The sequence below is a fragment of the Parambassis ranga genome, chromosome 21 (genome assembly GCF_900634625.1).
Source record: "Parambassis ranga chromosome 21, fParRan2.1, whole genome shotgun sequence".
Taxonomy (NCBI): domain Eukaryota; kingdom Metazoa; phylum Chordata; class Actinopteri; family Ambassidae; genus Parambassis; species Parambassis ranga.
The window spans coordinates 14,060,904-14,077,975 of NC_041041.1; the positions used below are offsets into that span (position 1 = coordinate 14,060,904).

Consider the following 17,072-nt stretch of genomic DNA (forward strand, 5'->3'; position numbering starts at 1 on the left):
GCACTGTGTTTTGGTGTTAGTGTTCAACATGAACGGTTGTCCAGCAGCCTTCATTTGAAACACTGAATTGGGTCATTCTTAGGATTTTAAAGTTTGTCAGTGATCTATTATAAAATGATTCTTTAAACTATTAAAGTTTTTTTTAAGTATTTTTCACATCCTTTAGACGAACCTGTACGTTTATAGTCAGTGCAGGAAAAACATCACACACTCTGTGCGGAAGACATTTCTTCCTTTGTTTATGATTTTCATCTCTCCTAATGTTTTTATTCTGGAGCTTTAATCTTCTTTAATTTAGCTTGCAGCTCTTAAAGGTTTTGACAGCACAAACAAACCTGCAGGCACTTTGGCACAGAACACACAGTCTATTGTTCAGGCTACACAGACTGGGCAGGGAGTATTCTTCATCCTTTAACACTGAACTGTGCTGTTTTCAACCTTATTGATTTCTTTGAGAGGGGCTGCAATGATAATACCTTAAACGTTGAACCATTTGCAGTGCTGACGCAAGTGTCACTTTCTGTGGCTGCAGGTGCTATGACCCAGTGACTTCACTCCAGTGGGTTAGATAATGGAGGCCTGGAGGTGTGATGGGCCCCACCAGCAGGGCTGTTACTAACACTGACCATGGCATCGAGGGACAAGAGGCCTGACTCTAACAGGGTGACACAAGTGAAGGCAACAGCCTGGTGACGAGAGTCCTCCGTCACTGCCAGTAGCTGTGCACTGGCTCAGAAACTGATGGGGTTTCAATTTATGCCACTTAGGCCGAGAGATGTCATTCACACCACAGTGTGTGTCCTGCGTGCGTGTGTGCATGTGTCACTGTCAGGAGGGTGTTGACAAGCACATCGATTACGTCTTTCCCGTGGATCTCGGTGTCTCTCCTCCAATTTCATACACACACAACAGAAAGCATAATTCTTCTGAATTCTCAGCTGAACTGTCTTTCGTACTGAAATGTTTGGTCATGTAAGGAAACATCCACATCCTGTACACAATACACAGGAAAGCAAATGCAACTTTACTGTCAGCTGTAGCTCTGGGCATGGCTGTGTTCATTCTGATGACATGTTTTTATTCTGTGTCTTGGTGATACTCACGTACATGCAGTAGCCTAAAGTGTGTACACTAAAGGTTAAAAATAATATATTTAAAAATTGAGTGAATAAAGCAGACTTAAAAAGGTCATTATGTGATGTGAGCATCCTGATCACATCATATGTAAAAAAAAAATTAATTAAACAAATTAAATGTGATTATTTTAAATACCTCTTCTGGTTCCAGGTCTGAGCCATATAAAATGTGAAAATATGAGCTCTTTCACAGACAGAAGGTGTGTCTCCTTATTATAAATTAACTCCTTCTCTGCAGGTCATTTAAGGTTAAAGTGGAGCCTCCCTCTTCTTGTGCTGTGATGTTGAAAGTTTTTTTTTTAGCCTTTTTTTCCTGATTAGTGTATTCACTGCCCCCGAGCCTGAGGCAAATAATTAACTTCTAATTCTGTAATTATTCTCAACAGGCAAAGGAGGCATTGAAAGGTTGAGATGAACCCACTTGGACGTGCGTCACACTTAATTTCCAGCTGTTTTTAGTTGGCGGTCACACACACTGGCAGCGATTTGTTGTGATTTGGATGACCTGTTGAGTCTGAAAACGGTTTCATTTTCTCTTTACGTCAAGTGGCAGCCAGAACTGAGCAGCCCCCCTTCCAAACTAAACAGACCAGAGCTCCATCCAAATGAAAATAAATGACATTGCATTTACCTCTTTAGGCAGTAATAAGATGTTAGTGTAGGTAAAAAGCACAGGAACTCCCTGAGACCATGACAGATTATAGTCATCCAAAACACAACACACACATTCAGAGCACACACACACATACTGTGTGTGCTGGTAATTATCAAGAAGGCAGAACAAGACTGGGTGCACCTGAAGAGGCCAGACTCAACTTAGGTTAATAACCCCTGAATGTGTGGGGAAAAAAAGTTTAAAATTGAAGAAGTTCTATCAAATCTGGGTTTTCTAAGTGGTGGCTCCAGCAGCGGCCATCTTGCCAGCACTCAGATCTACCTAACAGTCACTTAATCCTAATATGGGCAAGTAGATCAGCATCTTGAGAGATATAAAGCCTGCAAATCAATTCATAGTCTGGCCCATTATTCAACAAGACATGACTTCGTATAACTTCTTTAAAGCTAGGCATGATTGCTGTGAATCCCCTAAATGTTATGATTTTTTGAATGTATTCTGAATAGTGTATAATATGTGTTCTGAATAGTCTGCTGCTGATGACTGGAAGAGGCGGTGTCCTCCCAGGATACAGTCTGTGTCAGACTGATGATGATGATGACGAGCATGTTGGTGGCTGAGGGGACACAGAGTGATTTGCTGTCTGTGGTTTTTCCTCTGCTGTTACATCAGTTGTGTTACGACTGCTGCGCCCCTTTAATGGGGTCCTGTTTAATAATGAATCTGATGGTTACAGTTTCTAAGCGATCGTCACCTCCATGTAAAGGCAATATTCAGTGACACTGGAGCTGTTATCTGAAACGGCGCCTTGACAGGAAGCGATCATGAGCCTGACAAAAAACACATCTATTAAACCAGCTTTGGATTGTTTCAGAATGAGTTCAAATGTTCTTGTGAAACAACTCAGTGAGCTGCTGGCTTCTTTGTTGGAGAAGGCCTTATTCAACATTATAAAGTAATGGGTCCTCAGTTTAAATCACTTTTTTGAGTCTTTTGGGGGTCATCGTGCATCAAGCTGGGGGTCTAACACTTCTGCATCTGCATCTTCATGTGTTTTCCTTTGTTTTTAGTTGGTTTTGTCTCATTCTGTACATGTTTCCTTGCAGTCATTGTGATCCTCTTTGTAATCATGTTGCTTCTTTATGGTCAAGTTCAGTCTTTTTGTGAGATCTGGTTTGTTTGTGTGTCTGATGATGTTTTCTCTTTGTCTTGAGTTTGTATCTACCTGTGTTCATTTTGAATTTGTTTATTAAAATATGTCATTTTAAGTGGGAATACTTTAAGGATACAACCTCCTTAATATACTTGACATATTAAAGTGCATTACACTGTGCTGTGTACAGATGAAGACTAAATGCCATTTCTGGCAGGACAGTATGAAGCTCCACTGAACTCCACGGAGCACACGTCTGCACGTACACTGCTCCTGCACTCAATGTGCCAATCCTGCCCCCTTCTGGTCCGCAGAGGAATTACACACACAGACACAGGAACAGCTTATGGTGCCAGACAGAACATTTATGAGTGGAGAGGGTATCTTTAAACGACAGAAACGTAAGCACTAATTGTCATTATGTGAGTTAAGACATGACTAGGTGCATACTACTGACCTGATTATGAATATATTTCAGTAGGAGGGGTCATTTTATAAGGACTGCATCTTATAAGAAAGATATTTTCTTTATGACACCAAATGCTTAAGTTGTCTTCTAGTGTCTTGTAAAACACACTCAGACACTCAGAGATTATGATTAAACTTTAGACCAAAACCAGCCACTGCATCAACCAGAACTGAGGCAAAGTTATCAAACAGAAGTCAGAGCACGCCCCAGAAGAAGACCAGCCACATCTAACGCTCAGATTCAGAGAGAAAAATTGTGCATCAGAATGAAATCTCCTACCCTACCTTTAATTCTGGGATTAACAACATTGAATTTTTCTGTATTGTAGTTAGAGTTAACAAAGTCACATGAAATCACAAAGCCAATAATGTGCTCATTAGTAGAATAACTACTGTCATTAGAGAAACATCACCACATCTATCACTCAGAACTGATTTCTGATTTCTGGCTGAACTGCAGGTGATCATGTGGTCTACAGGCTTAAACAGGAAGCCGTCACAGAGACACGCTGTCTGACAGTGAGCATTCTGACGATGTGCGATCTGCCCCCTCACGTGTGCTGATGTAGTTGAGAAGGTCGACTGCTGTCACAACCCCAAACACCATCCGCCTCTGGCAAGCCGACCCATCAGCCGCATCTGCACAGAGACAGAGGACTGAAGTTACACGACAGACTATATAGTTTTAATAGCTGACGCAAATGAAATAAACCTCTTGTTTGCAAGATGACTTGCGGAATGCAAATTCTTAGATCTCAGTTCTTTAGAATATCATTTTTGTAGAATTTTAGGTCACACCGAAGACGACCTTTGACCTCATGGATACAAAAAGTTGTCTGTTTGCTATATTGGACATTTGTGTTAAAAAATACACAGATAATATGTAAAATGCAAATAAACTGAGCAATGATGAACATCAGCACTTCTTATCTTCACACATCTCTCATTTGCCCCTCACAGTTTCATGTCACCTCTTCACTGTAAATAATAAAAAATAAAGAAAACAAAACACTACTTGAGAAAAACAGTCTCTTACACTGTGTGTGGTCACGCACCACCAGAGCAAAGTGGTCAGTTTGGAGAATTTGGGATAGTTTTCCAAGGTTATCTGTCAGATGCACCTGAAACCAGAGGTGAAGGAACATTAACATGAAAATACCACGTGTGTTATCTGCCATCTGTTGCCATGACTGACCTGTTTGAAGTCCTTGCAGAGGACCATGTTCACAGCATCTGATAGTTTGATCTTCCCAGCAAACACAGAGGACATAATGGTTCCCAGAGTCACCATCCCCAGCAACACACTGCAAAAAACAATCACACACAGAATCAACTAGCCTTTTACCGTAATAAGTCTGCAAACTTCTGGTTCTCTGTCTGCACAGATTATACCCAAACATTGTTATACCCTGACTCATTGATGACGGGGGCCTGGTCGACTGCCCTCTCCTTCAGGATCTCAATGGTTTTCTGGCAGGAGACTGATGGTGACACAGTGATGGGGGTGGACAGGTCTAATCTCTGGACAGTCAGGTTCCACCACCTTCAAGAGAACAGGGGGAATGTGTTAACACTCACCATAAGAGACATATCTCATGAGTGGGATGTGGTTTTAATTTATTTTACCAGGGTTGGAGGTGTGTTGGAGCCTCCACGCTGAAGAAGCCCTTCTCACACATCCACTTGTCACTCAGAAACTTTGACCTGGAGGTAAAATTCAGAATATCCATCCATAGCTGCAACATACCAAAATCCATAAATCTGATTGTCTCTTACATGTAGTTGCGGACCGAGTCGGCCAGGATCACCACACAGCGCTGCCCCTTCTCCAGCTGCTGAGCCATCTTCACCGCAGCCGCCATGACTGAACCGGAGCTGCCGCCTGCAGGAAAGAGGACAAATCAGTCAATACAGATTGAAAGGGAACTTATCAGTCAAAGAAATCCACTTACCACACAGAAGACCCTCCTCTCTGATCAGTTTGCGTGACATGGTGAATGTTTCTGTGTCCGTTGATTTGTACCAAATGTCAACAAGCTGCAGAGGTTTGTAAGAAAGGGGAACGGGTTAGCTAAAAATAACTAGACTTTGAGTGCCATTGCTAGGCAATCAAACTATTGTTCTTCACCCTCTTCTTCTTCTTTTTTATTCTTCTGTAAGTTTTTTGGCGCAGTGTATCTTCAGCATACATTGACCGATTTCAGCCATTCAACTATCAAAATGTTAATTCCGGGTCAACTTCAAGTTTTTTCAAAAAAATTATAGTTTTTCAAATATTAAGCAATTGCGGTGTCATCTGCCAAATGTATCTCCTCCTACAAATTTCAAGCTACAGACTCAGTTTTAGTCTTTAAACGTTCATTAGATGCTGCTCTATCAAACTTCAGAATTTTCTAATTCCGAATCATTTCCGCATGCCAGGCTCTCAAAGTTGGAGTGGTTTTTGAGGTCTCCTCTGCTGTTACCATGGTGACAGGCTTACACACAGAGGCATACAAAGCTCTGAATTGCTCTGATTCTCCAGCAATTCAGAGCAATCCTTCACATCAGCATTCAAAGCAATGCTTCAGCTGCAGCAATCAAACTTGCATTTTCTTCAGGAAAGGCCCTTTTCTAGTATTTGAAAAACTGTAATTTTTTGAAAAAAAACTTGAAGTTGACCCGTAATGTCCTCTGTGAGAACATTTTGATAGTTGAATGGCTGAAAACGGTCAATGTATGCTGAAGATATGCTGCGCCAAAAAAACAGAAGAATAAAAAAGAAGGAGAGGTGAACAATAGTTTGATTGCCTAGCAATGGCAATCAAACTAAAGAGGGTGAATAACAAGAGTTTGATTGATGCAGCAATCAAACTAAATACACAAACACAACTATGCACAAAGGCACTCACAGATCTGTCCAGCACTGTGGGGATGAAGTCATACCCAATACCCTCCACCTCAAATGCAACAGTTTTATTCTTCTCTTTTGAGCCAACCAGCACAGAGCCCTCTGGATCCACACCAACTATCTGAAACCAAACCAGATGAGACTTTTCACTTCATCAACATTACAACAGCCTTTACAGTGTAAAGGTGAGCGACAAAATACTTTCTATGATGTTTATGTATTCTAGCTACTTTGGAGAAAACACTGATTAAACTAAAAGACTTTAATCAGAGGTTCAGGATGTGAGCCTTACCTTGACATTGGGGCACCTCTCCTTCAGCTTTCGGGCTACACCTGTGAGTGTGCCGCCTGTGCCGGCTCCGGCCACCAACATGTCCAGTTCACCTGAAAGCAAAAACACATTTTCCTTGTTACACTACAAAAAGCAGATTTATTGTCGCGTTACAATGATACCTATACACTCCTGTTGCCTCCTGCTTCCAGTGTGAAGCTTTCCCTTGAGTAATTGTTCATTTTATTCTAACTTCTATATGGTGACACTGCACTGCTGCTGACATTGTGCAATGTGTTTGGTGTGTGTTAGTTTGGGAATATACTACAAAAAAAACTTACTACGCTACATGTTACTAACCAACACTCAACAATCAATCACAGCACAAACCATCACACTGCTCCAGTATCTCCTCTGCTGTGGTATCATAGTGAGCCAGGGGGTTGCTGGCGTTGCGATACTGGTCGAGGATGTGTGAATTGGGGATCTCCTTCTTTAGACGCCAGGCTGTACGTATATGGGACTCTGGTGAATCAAAAGCAGCAGATGTAGGCGTGCGAACGATTTCTGCACCCAGAGCTCTCAGCACATCCACCTAGAACACAGAAGGATCCATCTGATACATTCACCAATATGAATTAATCAACAATCATTGTTATTAAAGGCAGCAAGCTTGCCTTCTCCATGCTCATCTTCTCAGGCATTGTAATAATGCAGCGGTAGCCTTTCACTGCAGCAGTGAGGGCGAGGCCAATGCCTGCAGGAGGGCCAAAGAGGACAGGTAACTACACCACGACCTGTTAGAGGTTTGCAACAGGAACTGGGTATACCTGTGTTTCCAGAGGTGGGCTCAATGATGGTGTCTCCTGGTTTGAGGATCCCGGCTCTCTCAGCATCCTCTACCATCCGCAGGGCGATCCGGTCTTTTACACTGCCTCCTGCATTGAAGAACTCACACTTGGCCACTAAACAAGTCGCCCACAAGAAAGATTCAGGGTTGACTTAAAGTCTGATATGTTCATGCGAATTAACATTTATACATAATGTCCTCTGACCCTGTTTTTAACCCATATTAGCAGAAGGAGGGGGTGCTCACCCAGGGCTATAACCAGGGCCAACAGCAGTCTGTGAAGCATACCCTGTTGGGATAATTGTAGTTGGGAAGGTTTGGAGACCCGGCATTGTAACTCAGCACTAAAGTAGGGGGAGGAGGTGGGGGTGGTTGTAATAGCCCAACACTGTGCAAAGATGAAGGATGTGGGGAGGGGAGGGCTGGGGTACTCTGGCCACTGTTTTGGTAAAGTATTACATCAGTATTTATAGTGAGCCCATGAATGTGCTGAGTGATCATTACTTTGAAACAGAAGAAAATGTAAAAATGCTAAAAATCTCAGACAAAAAATCTGAAGTTCACAGGTCTATGTGATACAGACCTGTGAACATCATCATCCCAAACCTCCCTGTGTGATGTTAATTCTGTCTAAACAGAGCAAGTTCATCCAGAGGTCTGTAATATGCTCCCTCTTCTCTGATCTCAAATACAGACCACACAGACCACCATACCCGCCAGCTAATATAATTCTGTAGTTAAATCTGAAAGGAAGGAGGATAATCCCCATCACATGAAAACTGTAAGTATTAAGTTTAAAGTCTTCATGAGTGAGAAGTTTACGTTCATCAGTTTGAGCTGGTATAAAAGGGCTTTTTCATAGGAGGCCTAAAGTGATGACAGGTTTCACCCTGAACCCAAAAATCTCACCTTATCAAATGATGCTGTACCAAAATCTAACTGGAGAAAAACACTGAATGTTTTCATCATATTTGTCTCTGTGTGTGTTTTCCTCTCTAGGCAAAAAGAACAATCAGTCCTTCACATTCTACATCCCTGAGAGCCCACTCTCTTCAGATAAACCCCAGCAGTCACGCCGTAGCCAAACCTAAGGTCACAAGCTATGTGATACTTCAACAAGGACACTGCTGGATCAACAATCCTGGCTAAAAGCAACCACAGCTCTCCCACCTGGACGTATCAGCTTAGTATGTTAGCTATCATCCTGAAAGAAGTCCTTGTACCCAGGGTTGGCAGGCCAGGTGAGACTTCTCTCTGTACTCTGCTGCTGTTCACCCGCGGTCACATCCGGGCAGCACTTTTTTTCCTCCCACTGAACACAGTAAACTTCTCAGCTTTCTTGTTGTTCCAACAGGGAACAGGGAACTGTTGTTCTCCAACAGACTCTCCTGTTCAACTCAACTGTTATCTGCATGTGTATGTGTGTAGACATGTTTTTAATGATGATTATCATGGACTAATTTCACCTGATTCCAATAATAATAATAATAATAATAATAATAATAATAAGCTAATGTTTTGCTGTATTAAAGAATAAATGTGTGAGTGTAACCTGTCAATCACCCCTCATACACTTGGATATTATCATAGTCCCTTTCTCCATTGATGCACTTAATCCAGAAGTTATGTGTCGATCATCCTTCACATATGTGCATAACATACTCACAAATATCACATTTGAGTCCAAACTCCTTTGGGATGTTGTTCAGGCGAACCAGAGGCGTATGTCCAATTTTCCCAAGGATGTTGGGGAGGATGGGGGGAGGTTTGGTGCTGGAATAAAATAGCCAAAGAAAAGTCTTGCTAATGGCACTGTTTGTGCAAATATGTTCAAAGCTATAAGTACATGTGAGACAGCATGCTAAAGCATCAATCTCAAAGATTTTCTCTTTTGATAAGACTTGTTAGTCAAATTATAATATGTTCTGCATGCATTTTTTCCACCTCACAGTAATGCCTCTTTTCAGCTGCTTTTAGTAGCAACCTCTACATTTCTGGCCTCACCACTTTTTTCCTGCCTAGTCTTACTACAAGTTCATCTTTGCAGCAGGTAATGTCACTTCAAATCTCAGTGTCAGAAAGCGTTAGCGTCCAATTTGATCCTTAACGTAGTGAAGAATAGAGTGACTCAGGAGTCAGTAATGGTTCATCTGAGTGCACACTTTGCTCGTCTCATAATTCATGCTCAGATCTTTCCTTAATCACTCTCACCGTTCTGGGTGACTGTGAGGTGACTGTGAGATGGCTGCACCCAGCCTCCAGCTGCATCTGCTGGGCAGATCGGGGCGGATCCAGTCGCTCTCATCAGGAGACCCTTCATTCTCATGAGATGACTTGTGACCTCTGCTTGAAGATACAGCATCCCCACCCAGGCTGCAGACTTCTGCATTAATCATGTTGGCTTCATTTAAGCAAAAAGTGGAAACACCTTCCAAAGAAGTGTTTTGAGAAACAGAGGGCATGATGGAGCTGCAGAGAGATCACACAAAAACAGGAGTAAAGTTATCCTGAAGGATTTCACAGAATCAAAGATAACAGTGTGTGGTCTCTGCTGACTAAACTAAACACTAACCTTTGACTGAATTCCAAAGACATGGCAGTATCTGTTAAAAATCAATGAGAGCTAATCATAGTGTTTTTTTGTTTTTTTTTTTTACCAGATCCATTAGCAGATATACTAAACACATTAATTTTGAAAAATATTTAAGGTTTTACAGGTTTTCAGTTACACACATTTAAGCTGTATTATTAACACTAATAATAATAAAGATATACAATATTTAGAGTGTGATTGCTCTGCAATATAATATAAAATAAAATAAATTAAAAAAAAACTTTTATTCATACTAAATTATTTAGAAAACAAATAGCTGTTTAAAAAATAATATTTTACTTAAAGAATAAAATAATAAAATATAATTTCTCAATAAGTGTAACTGTCAACTTTTTATTCATATTAACTGGAGGTCACAGCCAGGGTTCTGGACTAACTTTTTGCACTGGTGCGCCTAACTTTTTTTCTCCCATGTACCGCATCAAACTTAACACCGCAGTTTGTTTTTTAATTGCTGTCTGTATATTTTTGTACAGATCAGGCCTTATCTTGACATCTAACTTAACACAGACGTTCTTTTCACATTCTCTCATCATCTGCAGCTACATCTACTGTTTACCTGAACATAAACGGGCCTAATAATCACATATCATCCTAAACTGAATTAGGACCATGTTTAATGAACACAGTTAAAAAAAATGTTGTAAATGTACTGATAGTACTCATTCAAATCATGGACAAACTAGCCAACAAGTCTGCATGTCAGAAATCCATAATGAAGATCCATCCATCCAACTTTGGGGGAGGGGGGTCTGGGGTCCTCCCTCCATTAATGAAGTAGATGCTATTTCCTGCATTCTGGTGGATTTGAACAGAATGTAAACACCTATTTTACTGACAGAAGTAAATGCTTAACTTAATAACAATTACTGAGAGATTCAGTAATAACTCCTTATTTATACAAAACAGTTTTGCCAACCTAGTGGTGGTACCACTACACTAACAGATTATTGTAACAAAATACAATATAGGCAAGTATTGCCAGAGAAATTTACTTGGGTATTTGTCCTAAAAAATAATTGGCTCTACTAAGTAAATGTTACTTAAGGAAAGATCACAAGCATTTTTTGAGTGCAAAAAACTTGCAACGGTTTTTCTCAGTAAATGTCACTCCAAATATATTTCAGTGTATAGCTGCTTTATTACTTAGATCCACACACTTGATAGTTTCATAGATTTTTGCATGTATTTAAATTCTGTATTTGTATGTCTGCACCACACTTCACCATGTTCCATTGCCATGGAAACGGTAGAACCAAGTGGGTGTGGTCTATGTTGCCATGGCAACACTTAAACGATACAGCTGGAGAAAACTATTAACTCTATTATTGTCATTTCAAAACATTTTAGCAAGTTGGATGCAAGTTCAGTCAGCGGTTTAGGATGATTTAAGAAGGTTTGTAAGGACACAGACGACGCAATGGACAGAAAGTTTGCCGATAAACTCACCAAAGTTGCCAAAGAGGAAGTTCATCCCAATAAAAATGCATTTTATAATGGAACAAGTCAAGAACAGTGGGACAGATTGATTTTAGGAAAGCCTGACACTGAAATGATTGAAGAAGGTTCAGGAAAGAGTTCAGAAGTTTTTACTCCTAAACCAGCCAAAACGGGGATACTTCAGAGATTGAGGATGTTTTTTGGTGTGTCATGCAGGATCTCTCCCTCTATGCCCACGCAGTAGTCACCTAAGGTAGTGACCTGTCCAGTGGACATTTTTGCAGTAGAGAAGAGAAAAGCTTCTTCACCCAAGTCAACAGGAGTAACACCCAATGAGGTCACTCCAGTGGAGGTTTCCGTGCCAGATGCAGAGGAGGACCCCACAAGGAGAGACTTCAGAAGTCACACGAGGTGACTCCAGTGAAGTTATATGTGCCACAGATGAAATTACCTGAAGTCATCCTGGTGAAGGATTTTGTGCCAAAGCAGGAAAACCCTGGGGTGGTTTCTCTGTCAAAGTTTGCAAAGCAATTTCCAAGCCCTTCATGAAGAGACACCGCATTCAATCACATTAATTATAAAGGTACCCAGTCAAGTCTGTGTGTCATGGGGCAGGCTGTGGGCATTAAGCTAAATGGATGATAATAAAAGGCAATAAAAAAATAACAATCCCGGTTTTCACTGTGTTTTAACTGATAAAGTTAGCTAACTAACGAGCCAGAGCACCGCATCATGATTGAAGGACATTATAAACACAGCGCACAGAATCCAGTCTGATCTGGGATCAAGCTACAGTCCTCTGTCTCTCCGCCGCAACATTTTAGCCGTCTGACACCACCCAAAAACTTCTCCCAAAGATCTTGTATTAACGCTGCGAGATCTCACTCCTTCGATCCTTCACGCTACGACATACACACACAAACACGCAATGACGCAGGCGATCAGAAGAGAGTGAGACATCTGTGCTATAAAAGATCTTTGAGGCACCATGAGGACAGGTGAGACAACATTAAAATATTTTCTAAATAACACGCGATCCACCCGCACAAGAACAAGAAGATACAGTTGCCTGTGTCAACATCAGCCTGTGTGTGTGTGTGTGTCATCGCCACTTTCATCTAAAATGCAGGGAAAACCGGGAGATGTTTATATGCAGCTTGGCTTTATTAATAAAAAAACTGCGAATGCTGCTTGCAGTTGCAAGGTGACAGAATGCTAATGCAGGATATTATGTGAAGATCGGAGTGGAGCTTTGACCAGCACTGCAGGCAGTCGAACATACGACATTCTGAATTGGGACACAGCTTGAGTTGTTGCAGAAAACGCAAATGAATCGGTCCGATTCCCAACCCTAAATCCTCACAGTCACAGCAGATCGTTTCACTTTCTACAGACAACCTGCTCAAAAATACTGACAGTAATAAACAACAATTAGCAGACAAGCAAAAACAAAACAAAAAATCTGAGCAATTCTATAAAACGCCTGTTCAGTTTGTATTATTTTAGACTAACTGCTAAAAATGTAGTAATAGTAAAGTTTTCATGCTAAGATACAAAATACTAAATGCGTATGAGACAATCAGAGGATAATAATGGGATAAAAATATAATAGGTGATTTGTTTGATGGTAGTTCTAGGACCAGATATTACAGATCACCGTTAGCTGCATTTAATCGCGAATTAAATTTGAAAACGGCACAGAAACACTCACCTGGCCACCGCTTGTCTGACGGTACCTGTCCACCTATACAGGAGGGGACATAACTCACAAGACGTGGCCTCCTTTTAAAACAATGACGCCTCATGATTGACAGACCAACACACAAATCAGCAGCGCATCTGATGTAAACGACGGCCCTGGGTGTTTCAACCTGCTGCAACAGCTCAGGTAAAACTTTACGTCTCCAAAATACTTCAGAGTACTGAAATTATCTATTCGGCCTGAGTTTCACCAAGTAGGCAGTTTATTTGCATGAAGTTGCAAAGCCTCACACAGACAATGAGTGGGAAGCGAGGAGTGACGGATCCTGTGGATACGCAGGTTTTATTTTTTGCCTCCTCTTCCTCCAGGCAGAACTCACGCAGCTCCTGTCAAAGTATTGACCACAAACATTCTGATCTAATCTGTGTCATTCAGTTTTTAGACTTACCTCTCCAGCTGTTCAGCTTTCTACCATTTTCTCCTGTTAAGAAACTCTTGAGTCCTAAAGGTCTAACCTGAGATGCCTCAGCAACTACTTACCTAACCCTGTCATTTTGCTATCCACACAGCAAGTACATTCAACTATGAGCTCAATACTGTTAATAAATACAAAAGTCACAGATCAGTCTGGTTAAGTAAAAATGTTAAATTTAATGAGGTGAAAGACATTTTCAGAAATCAAGAAGAAGTCACAGCTTCACAATCAGGGACCTTTTTGTTAGCCCAAGAACGGATCCGGTTGGTTTCTCGCTTAAAAAAAGAAGGAGGTGGATACAGGGAAGGGGCAGGAAGTCATGGCTGGTGGTTCAGAACCGTCCTGAACGCTCTCTGTCTCTGGAGCGGCGTCTCTCGTGGTCACGGCTGCCTCCTCGCCCTCTGTCCCTTGAGCGAGATCGCCTTTCTCTTGATCGAGAACGAGACCTGTGGCGGCTGTAGAAAGAAGGATGGTGTGATGATGAACTGCTATAAAACAAAGACGCAGGCAAATGGAACTAGATGTGAAAGTATCGTCTTTACCCTCCCTTCCTGCGGCGCCCATAGAGCTCTCTCCTCAGTTCACGTGAGATGGGCTTCAGATGCATGAAGTTACAGAAGCCTCCACGAGTGCATTCCCTGTACAGAGTGACACACAAAGCAGTCAGAAAAGCTGTGTTGTTGTAAAGTGTTTTAGGTAGTCTTTATCTTGTCATAAGGAACTCACCCCATTTCATACTGGCGACAGCAGGCTTCTCTAAAGTCTGTGACAGGAGAGAGTTCAGCATGGATGGGCTGTCCGTTAAACCACCGATTATTGAGGTCTATCACAGCCTTCTCAGCATCCTCTTCATAACGGAACTATGAACGACAATCAAGAGGCAGACAGCAGCACAGTTAAAGAGATAATTCATGGATTCAAGCTTTTACACAGTTTACACCCAACACTTACCTTCACATACACATTTCCCACAAGGTGGTCCCCGAGGTTGTCACACACGTTCATTTCCTCCACTTCTCCGTACTTCTCTTCCATCTCAGTGAAGACCTCCTGTGAGGATGTGAAACAAAAATCATCACTATCTATTTAAGCATTACTTTTATTGTTTTTAAAAGGTTACAAGAACACACACATCTTCAAAAAGGCATTTATTACCTCAAAAAACTCGTCATAGTGCTCCTGCATCTCCATGTCACTAATGGCACCTAGTGGTTAAAACAAAACATGAATATAATGTATACTTAGCATCTCAGATATAACTCCTCTCAAGTTATTATTACTAAGTTGCCTGCTCTGTCTGTAATTCCAACACACTCCTTTGCAGGGTGTAGGACTCGTCTTATAGCCCTGAATCGCTCATTTTAGTTTGTCTATACAAAGTGTTTAAGTGTGGATCAGCATTACAGCAGAGTTAATATCTACCAGAGAAAACTATATTTCTGAAGATCACATAGGTTTATTGAAGGATAGGTCATAGGTTTGTCACTTACAGGTCAGACCATCAGCAGACTGAGCACTGTTCTGAGGGTTCCTGTAAATGTTCAGGAGGGCAATTGTCTGAAACACAAACGTATTATTGGATAATTAGTATCATTTAGGACTGGATGTCAAACAGCAATGCATCTGAAGCAAGGAACAGAAAACCGTCAAATACTTCCAATTAAAAATACCCCTGATCATAACACACCACTCAAAAAGTACTACAGAATCATTATAAAATAAAATATAACGGCTATCTAACCTGTTGTAGTACAAAGCCAGAGATACTGCTATGCACTCTGGTACCCGTAAGTACCAGAGTGCACAGTTATCCTTAACTGGTCAAAGTATGAACTCAGACAAATTACATACATAGATTTTCTTTTACAAATGTAGGTATTGATTACAAGAAATTACTTGCATGAATAAATTATCACATAACAATGGTCTTACCTGGCTAAATGTTGGTTTATTGTGTAATCTGGAGCAGCGGTCGCCATGTCGGCAGGCACCAATTTTAAAATAAAAAGAGCAGTTGACCCTGCAAAAAAAGAAAACAAAAAAGAATGTTTAACAAAAACATGAAACATGTCTAGACTTTGTGCTGTGTTAAGGAAAAAAAGACAGCCTTGATGTCAGCAAAAGAAAAACTGTGAAACTACACTGTGGGCTTCATTTCAGTGTGTACGCTCCATGCTGTTTCCTGCTGTTTTAGTTTTTCCATTTTGTAGATACACATATCTGTTAGTCAAACACAGATGTATTTATTCATAACACCTGCAAATGAACATAAGCTTGACCATTAGTACACGGAAAGCAGGACATTTTATGAATACAAATTGAGTGGATAAACATAATTATACATTTGACAGAACAGGCAAATGTAGCTTTTACTTACAGGAGGTAGTCTAATAACTAACGTTAAAACACAACATTTATTGTGACACATTTTGAAACGCAATTTACATTCTCTTGGTTTAAATTAATCCAGTTTAAACCCATTTGCTTAAATAGCGCTTTGTTCCATCTTTTATTTGATTGTTTTTGAAGAAATCTTTATTTAGGCCTACATTGTAGTGATCAACTGATACAGACAATGAGAACAGGAGGATGGAGAGAAGTTACTAGTTTAATACTCCCAAAAGTGAGAAGATACATATTTTCAGGATATGGAGAGCATAAGTAAACACTAAATACATTTATAGAGCAGTTGATGAGGTCTAAATATCTGGAGAACTTCCTTAAAAACAAACTGAACGGTTGCCCGCTTGTTGTCTGTCCGTGAGTTGTCCATTGTAACAAAAACGCGTGTGATTTCACGAAACAGGTTTGGCTAACGCCAACCGAAATGCTGCTGTAAGTTAGTCTCATGTATAAACATTGATTAAACGGGCAGGGTAAGTCTTTTTTCATTCATAAAATCTAAACTGTTTTCTCTGACCGCAACACAGGTCAGCAAACAGATATTGCAGGCGGTATCATACCGACGAGAGCTAGCTTGCTAATGCTACTAGCCTGAGCTAGTGTGTGCATACCAAAGTGGCTACATAGTGAAAATATCGTTATACTAAGTGCTGCTGGTCAAAACCAGCTTTGAATAAAACAAACAAAAACGCTTAACAATAAAGAGCTAACGTTATTCACTTACTTATCTTTCTCTGTTCCAAAAATGGATGCCAGGTACTCTGCCATCTTGCCTCGCCTGCGTTCAACCAGGCAGCAGCGTCAGCGACCACACTTCCGCCCCACCGCCTTCAGAATGAAAGCGCAATCTCATCCCGTAATTTCACCCGTCCATCTCACCAATCCGTCATTTAGGATTTTATATTTTGCTGATTTATTAGGGATATACATGACCATGGCAGTATATTATGACAACATATAGGTTAAAAAAATACTCATACGCAGATGTACCGTACACACAGGGATGTCAACTAAACTGAAATTTATGCGTTCACTAAACAATCAATTAATAAAT

At 40.8% G+C, this 17,072-nt stretch overlaps 2 protein-coding genes across 2 annotated transcripts; both read right to left on the reverse strand.

Annotated features, from left to right (window-relative positions):
- Nucleotides 1–3,777: 3,777 nt before the first annotated feature.
- On the reverse strand, nt 3,778–13,168 carry LOC114426312 (cystathionine beta-synthase-like). Its single transcript, XM_028393629.1, has 15 exons — nt 13,150–13,168; nt 9,596–9,853; nt 9,051–9,157; nt 7,365–7,499; nt 7,212–7,291; nt 6,925–7,129; nt 6,556–6,647; nt 6,265–6,384; nt 5,326–5,410; nt 5,150–5,255; nt 5,000–5,077; nt 4,782–4,916; nt 4,569–4,677; nt 4,410–4,494; nt 3,778–4,012 (listed from the first exon to the last, which is right to left on the reverse strand). The coding sequence occupies exons 2-15, from the start codon at nt 9,844–9,846 to the stop codon at nt 3,870–3,872; spliced, it is 1,731 nt and encodes a 576-aa protein (XP_028249430.1). The 5' UTR covers nt 9,847–9,853; nt 13,150–13,168; the 3' UTR covers nt 3,778–3,869.
- A 598-nt stretch (nt 13,169–13,766) lies between these two features.
- u2af1 (U2 small nuclear RNA auxiliary factor 1) lies at nt 13,767–16,842 on the reverse strand. Its single transcript, XM_028393463.1, has 8 exons — nt 16,743–16,842; nt 15,548–15,635; nt 15,106–15,172; nt 14,771–14,820; nt 14,567–14,665; nt 14,342–14,475; nt 14,158–14,253; nt 13,767–14,070 (listed from the first exon to the last, which is right to left on the reverse strand). The coding sequence occupies exons 1-8, from the start codon at nt 16,784–16,786 to the stop codon at nt 13,947–13,949; spliced, it is 702 nt and encodes a 233-aa protein (XP_028249264.1). The 5' UTR covers nt 16,787–16,842; the 3' UTR covers nt 13,767–13,946.
- Between the last annotated feature and the right edge of the window lie 230 nt (nt 16,843–17,072).

Coding starts and splice junctions, on each gene's coding strand:
- u2af1 (XM_028393463.1), bottom strand. CDS start 16,786: ATGGCAGAGTACCTGGCATCCATTTTTGGAACAGAGAAAGATAA. Junction 14,666..14,770: donor ACTATGACGAGTTTTTTGAG/GTAATAAATGCC, acceptor ACATCCTCACAG/GAGGTCTTCACTGAGATGGA. Junction 14,254..14,341: donor TGTCGCCAGTATGAAATGGG/GTGAGTTCCTTA, acceptor CACTCTGTACAG/GGAATGCACTCGTGGAGGCT.
- LOC114426312 (XM_028393629.1), bottom strand. CDS start 9,846: ATGCCCTCTGTTTCTCAAAACACTTCTTTGGAAGGTGTTTCCACTTTT. Junction 6,385..6,555: donor AGAGGTGCCCCAATGTCAAG/GTAAGGCTCACA, acceptor GTTTGGTTTCAG/ATAGTTGGTGTGGATCCAGA. Junction 4,678..4,781: donor CCCGTCATCAATGAGTCAGG/GTATAACAATGT, acceptor TGTTTTTTGCAG/TGTGTTGCTGGGGATGGTGA.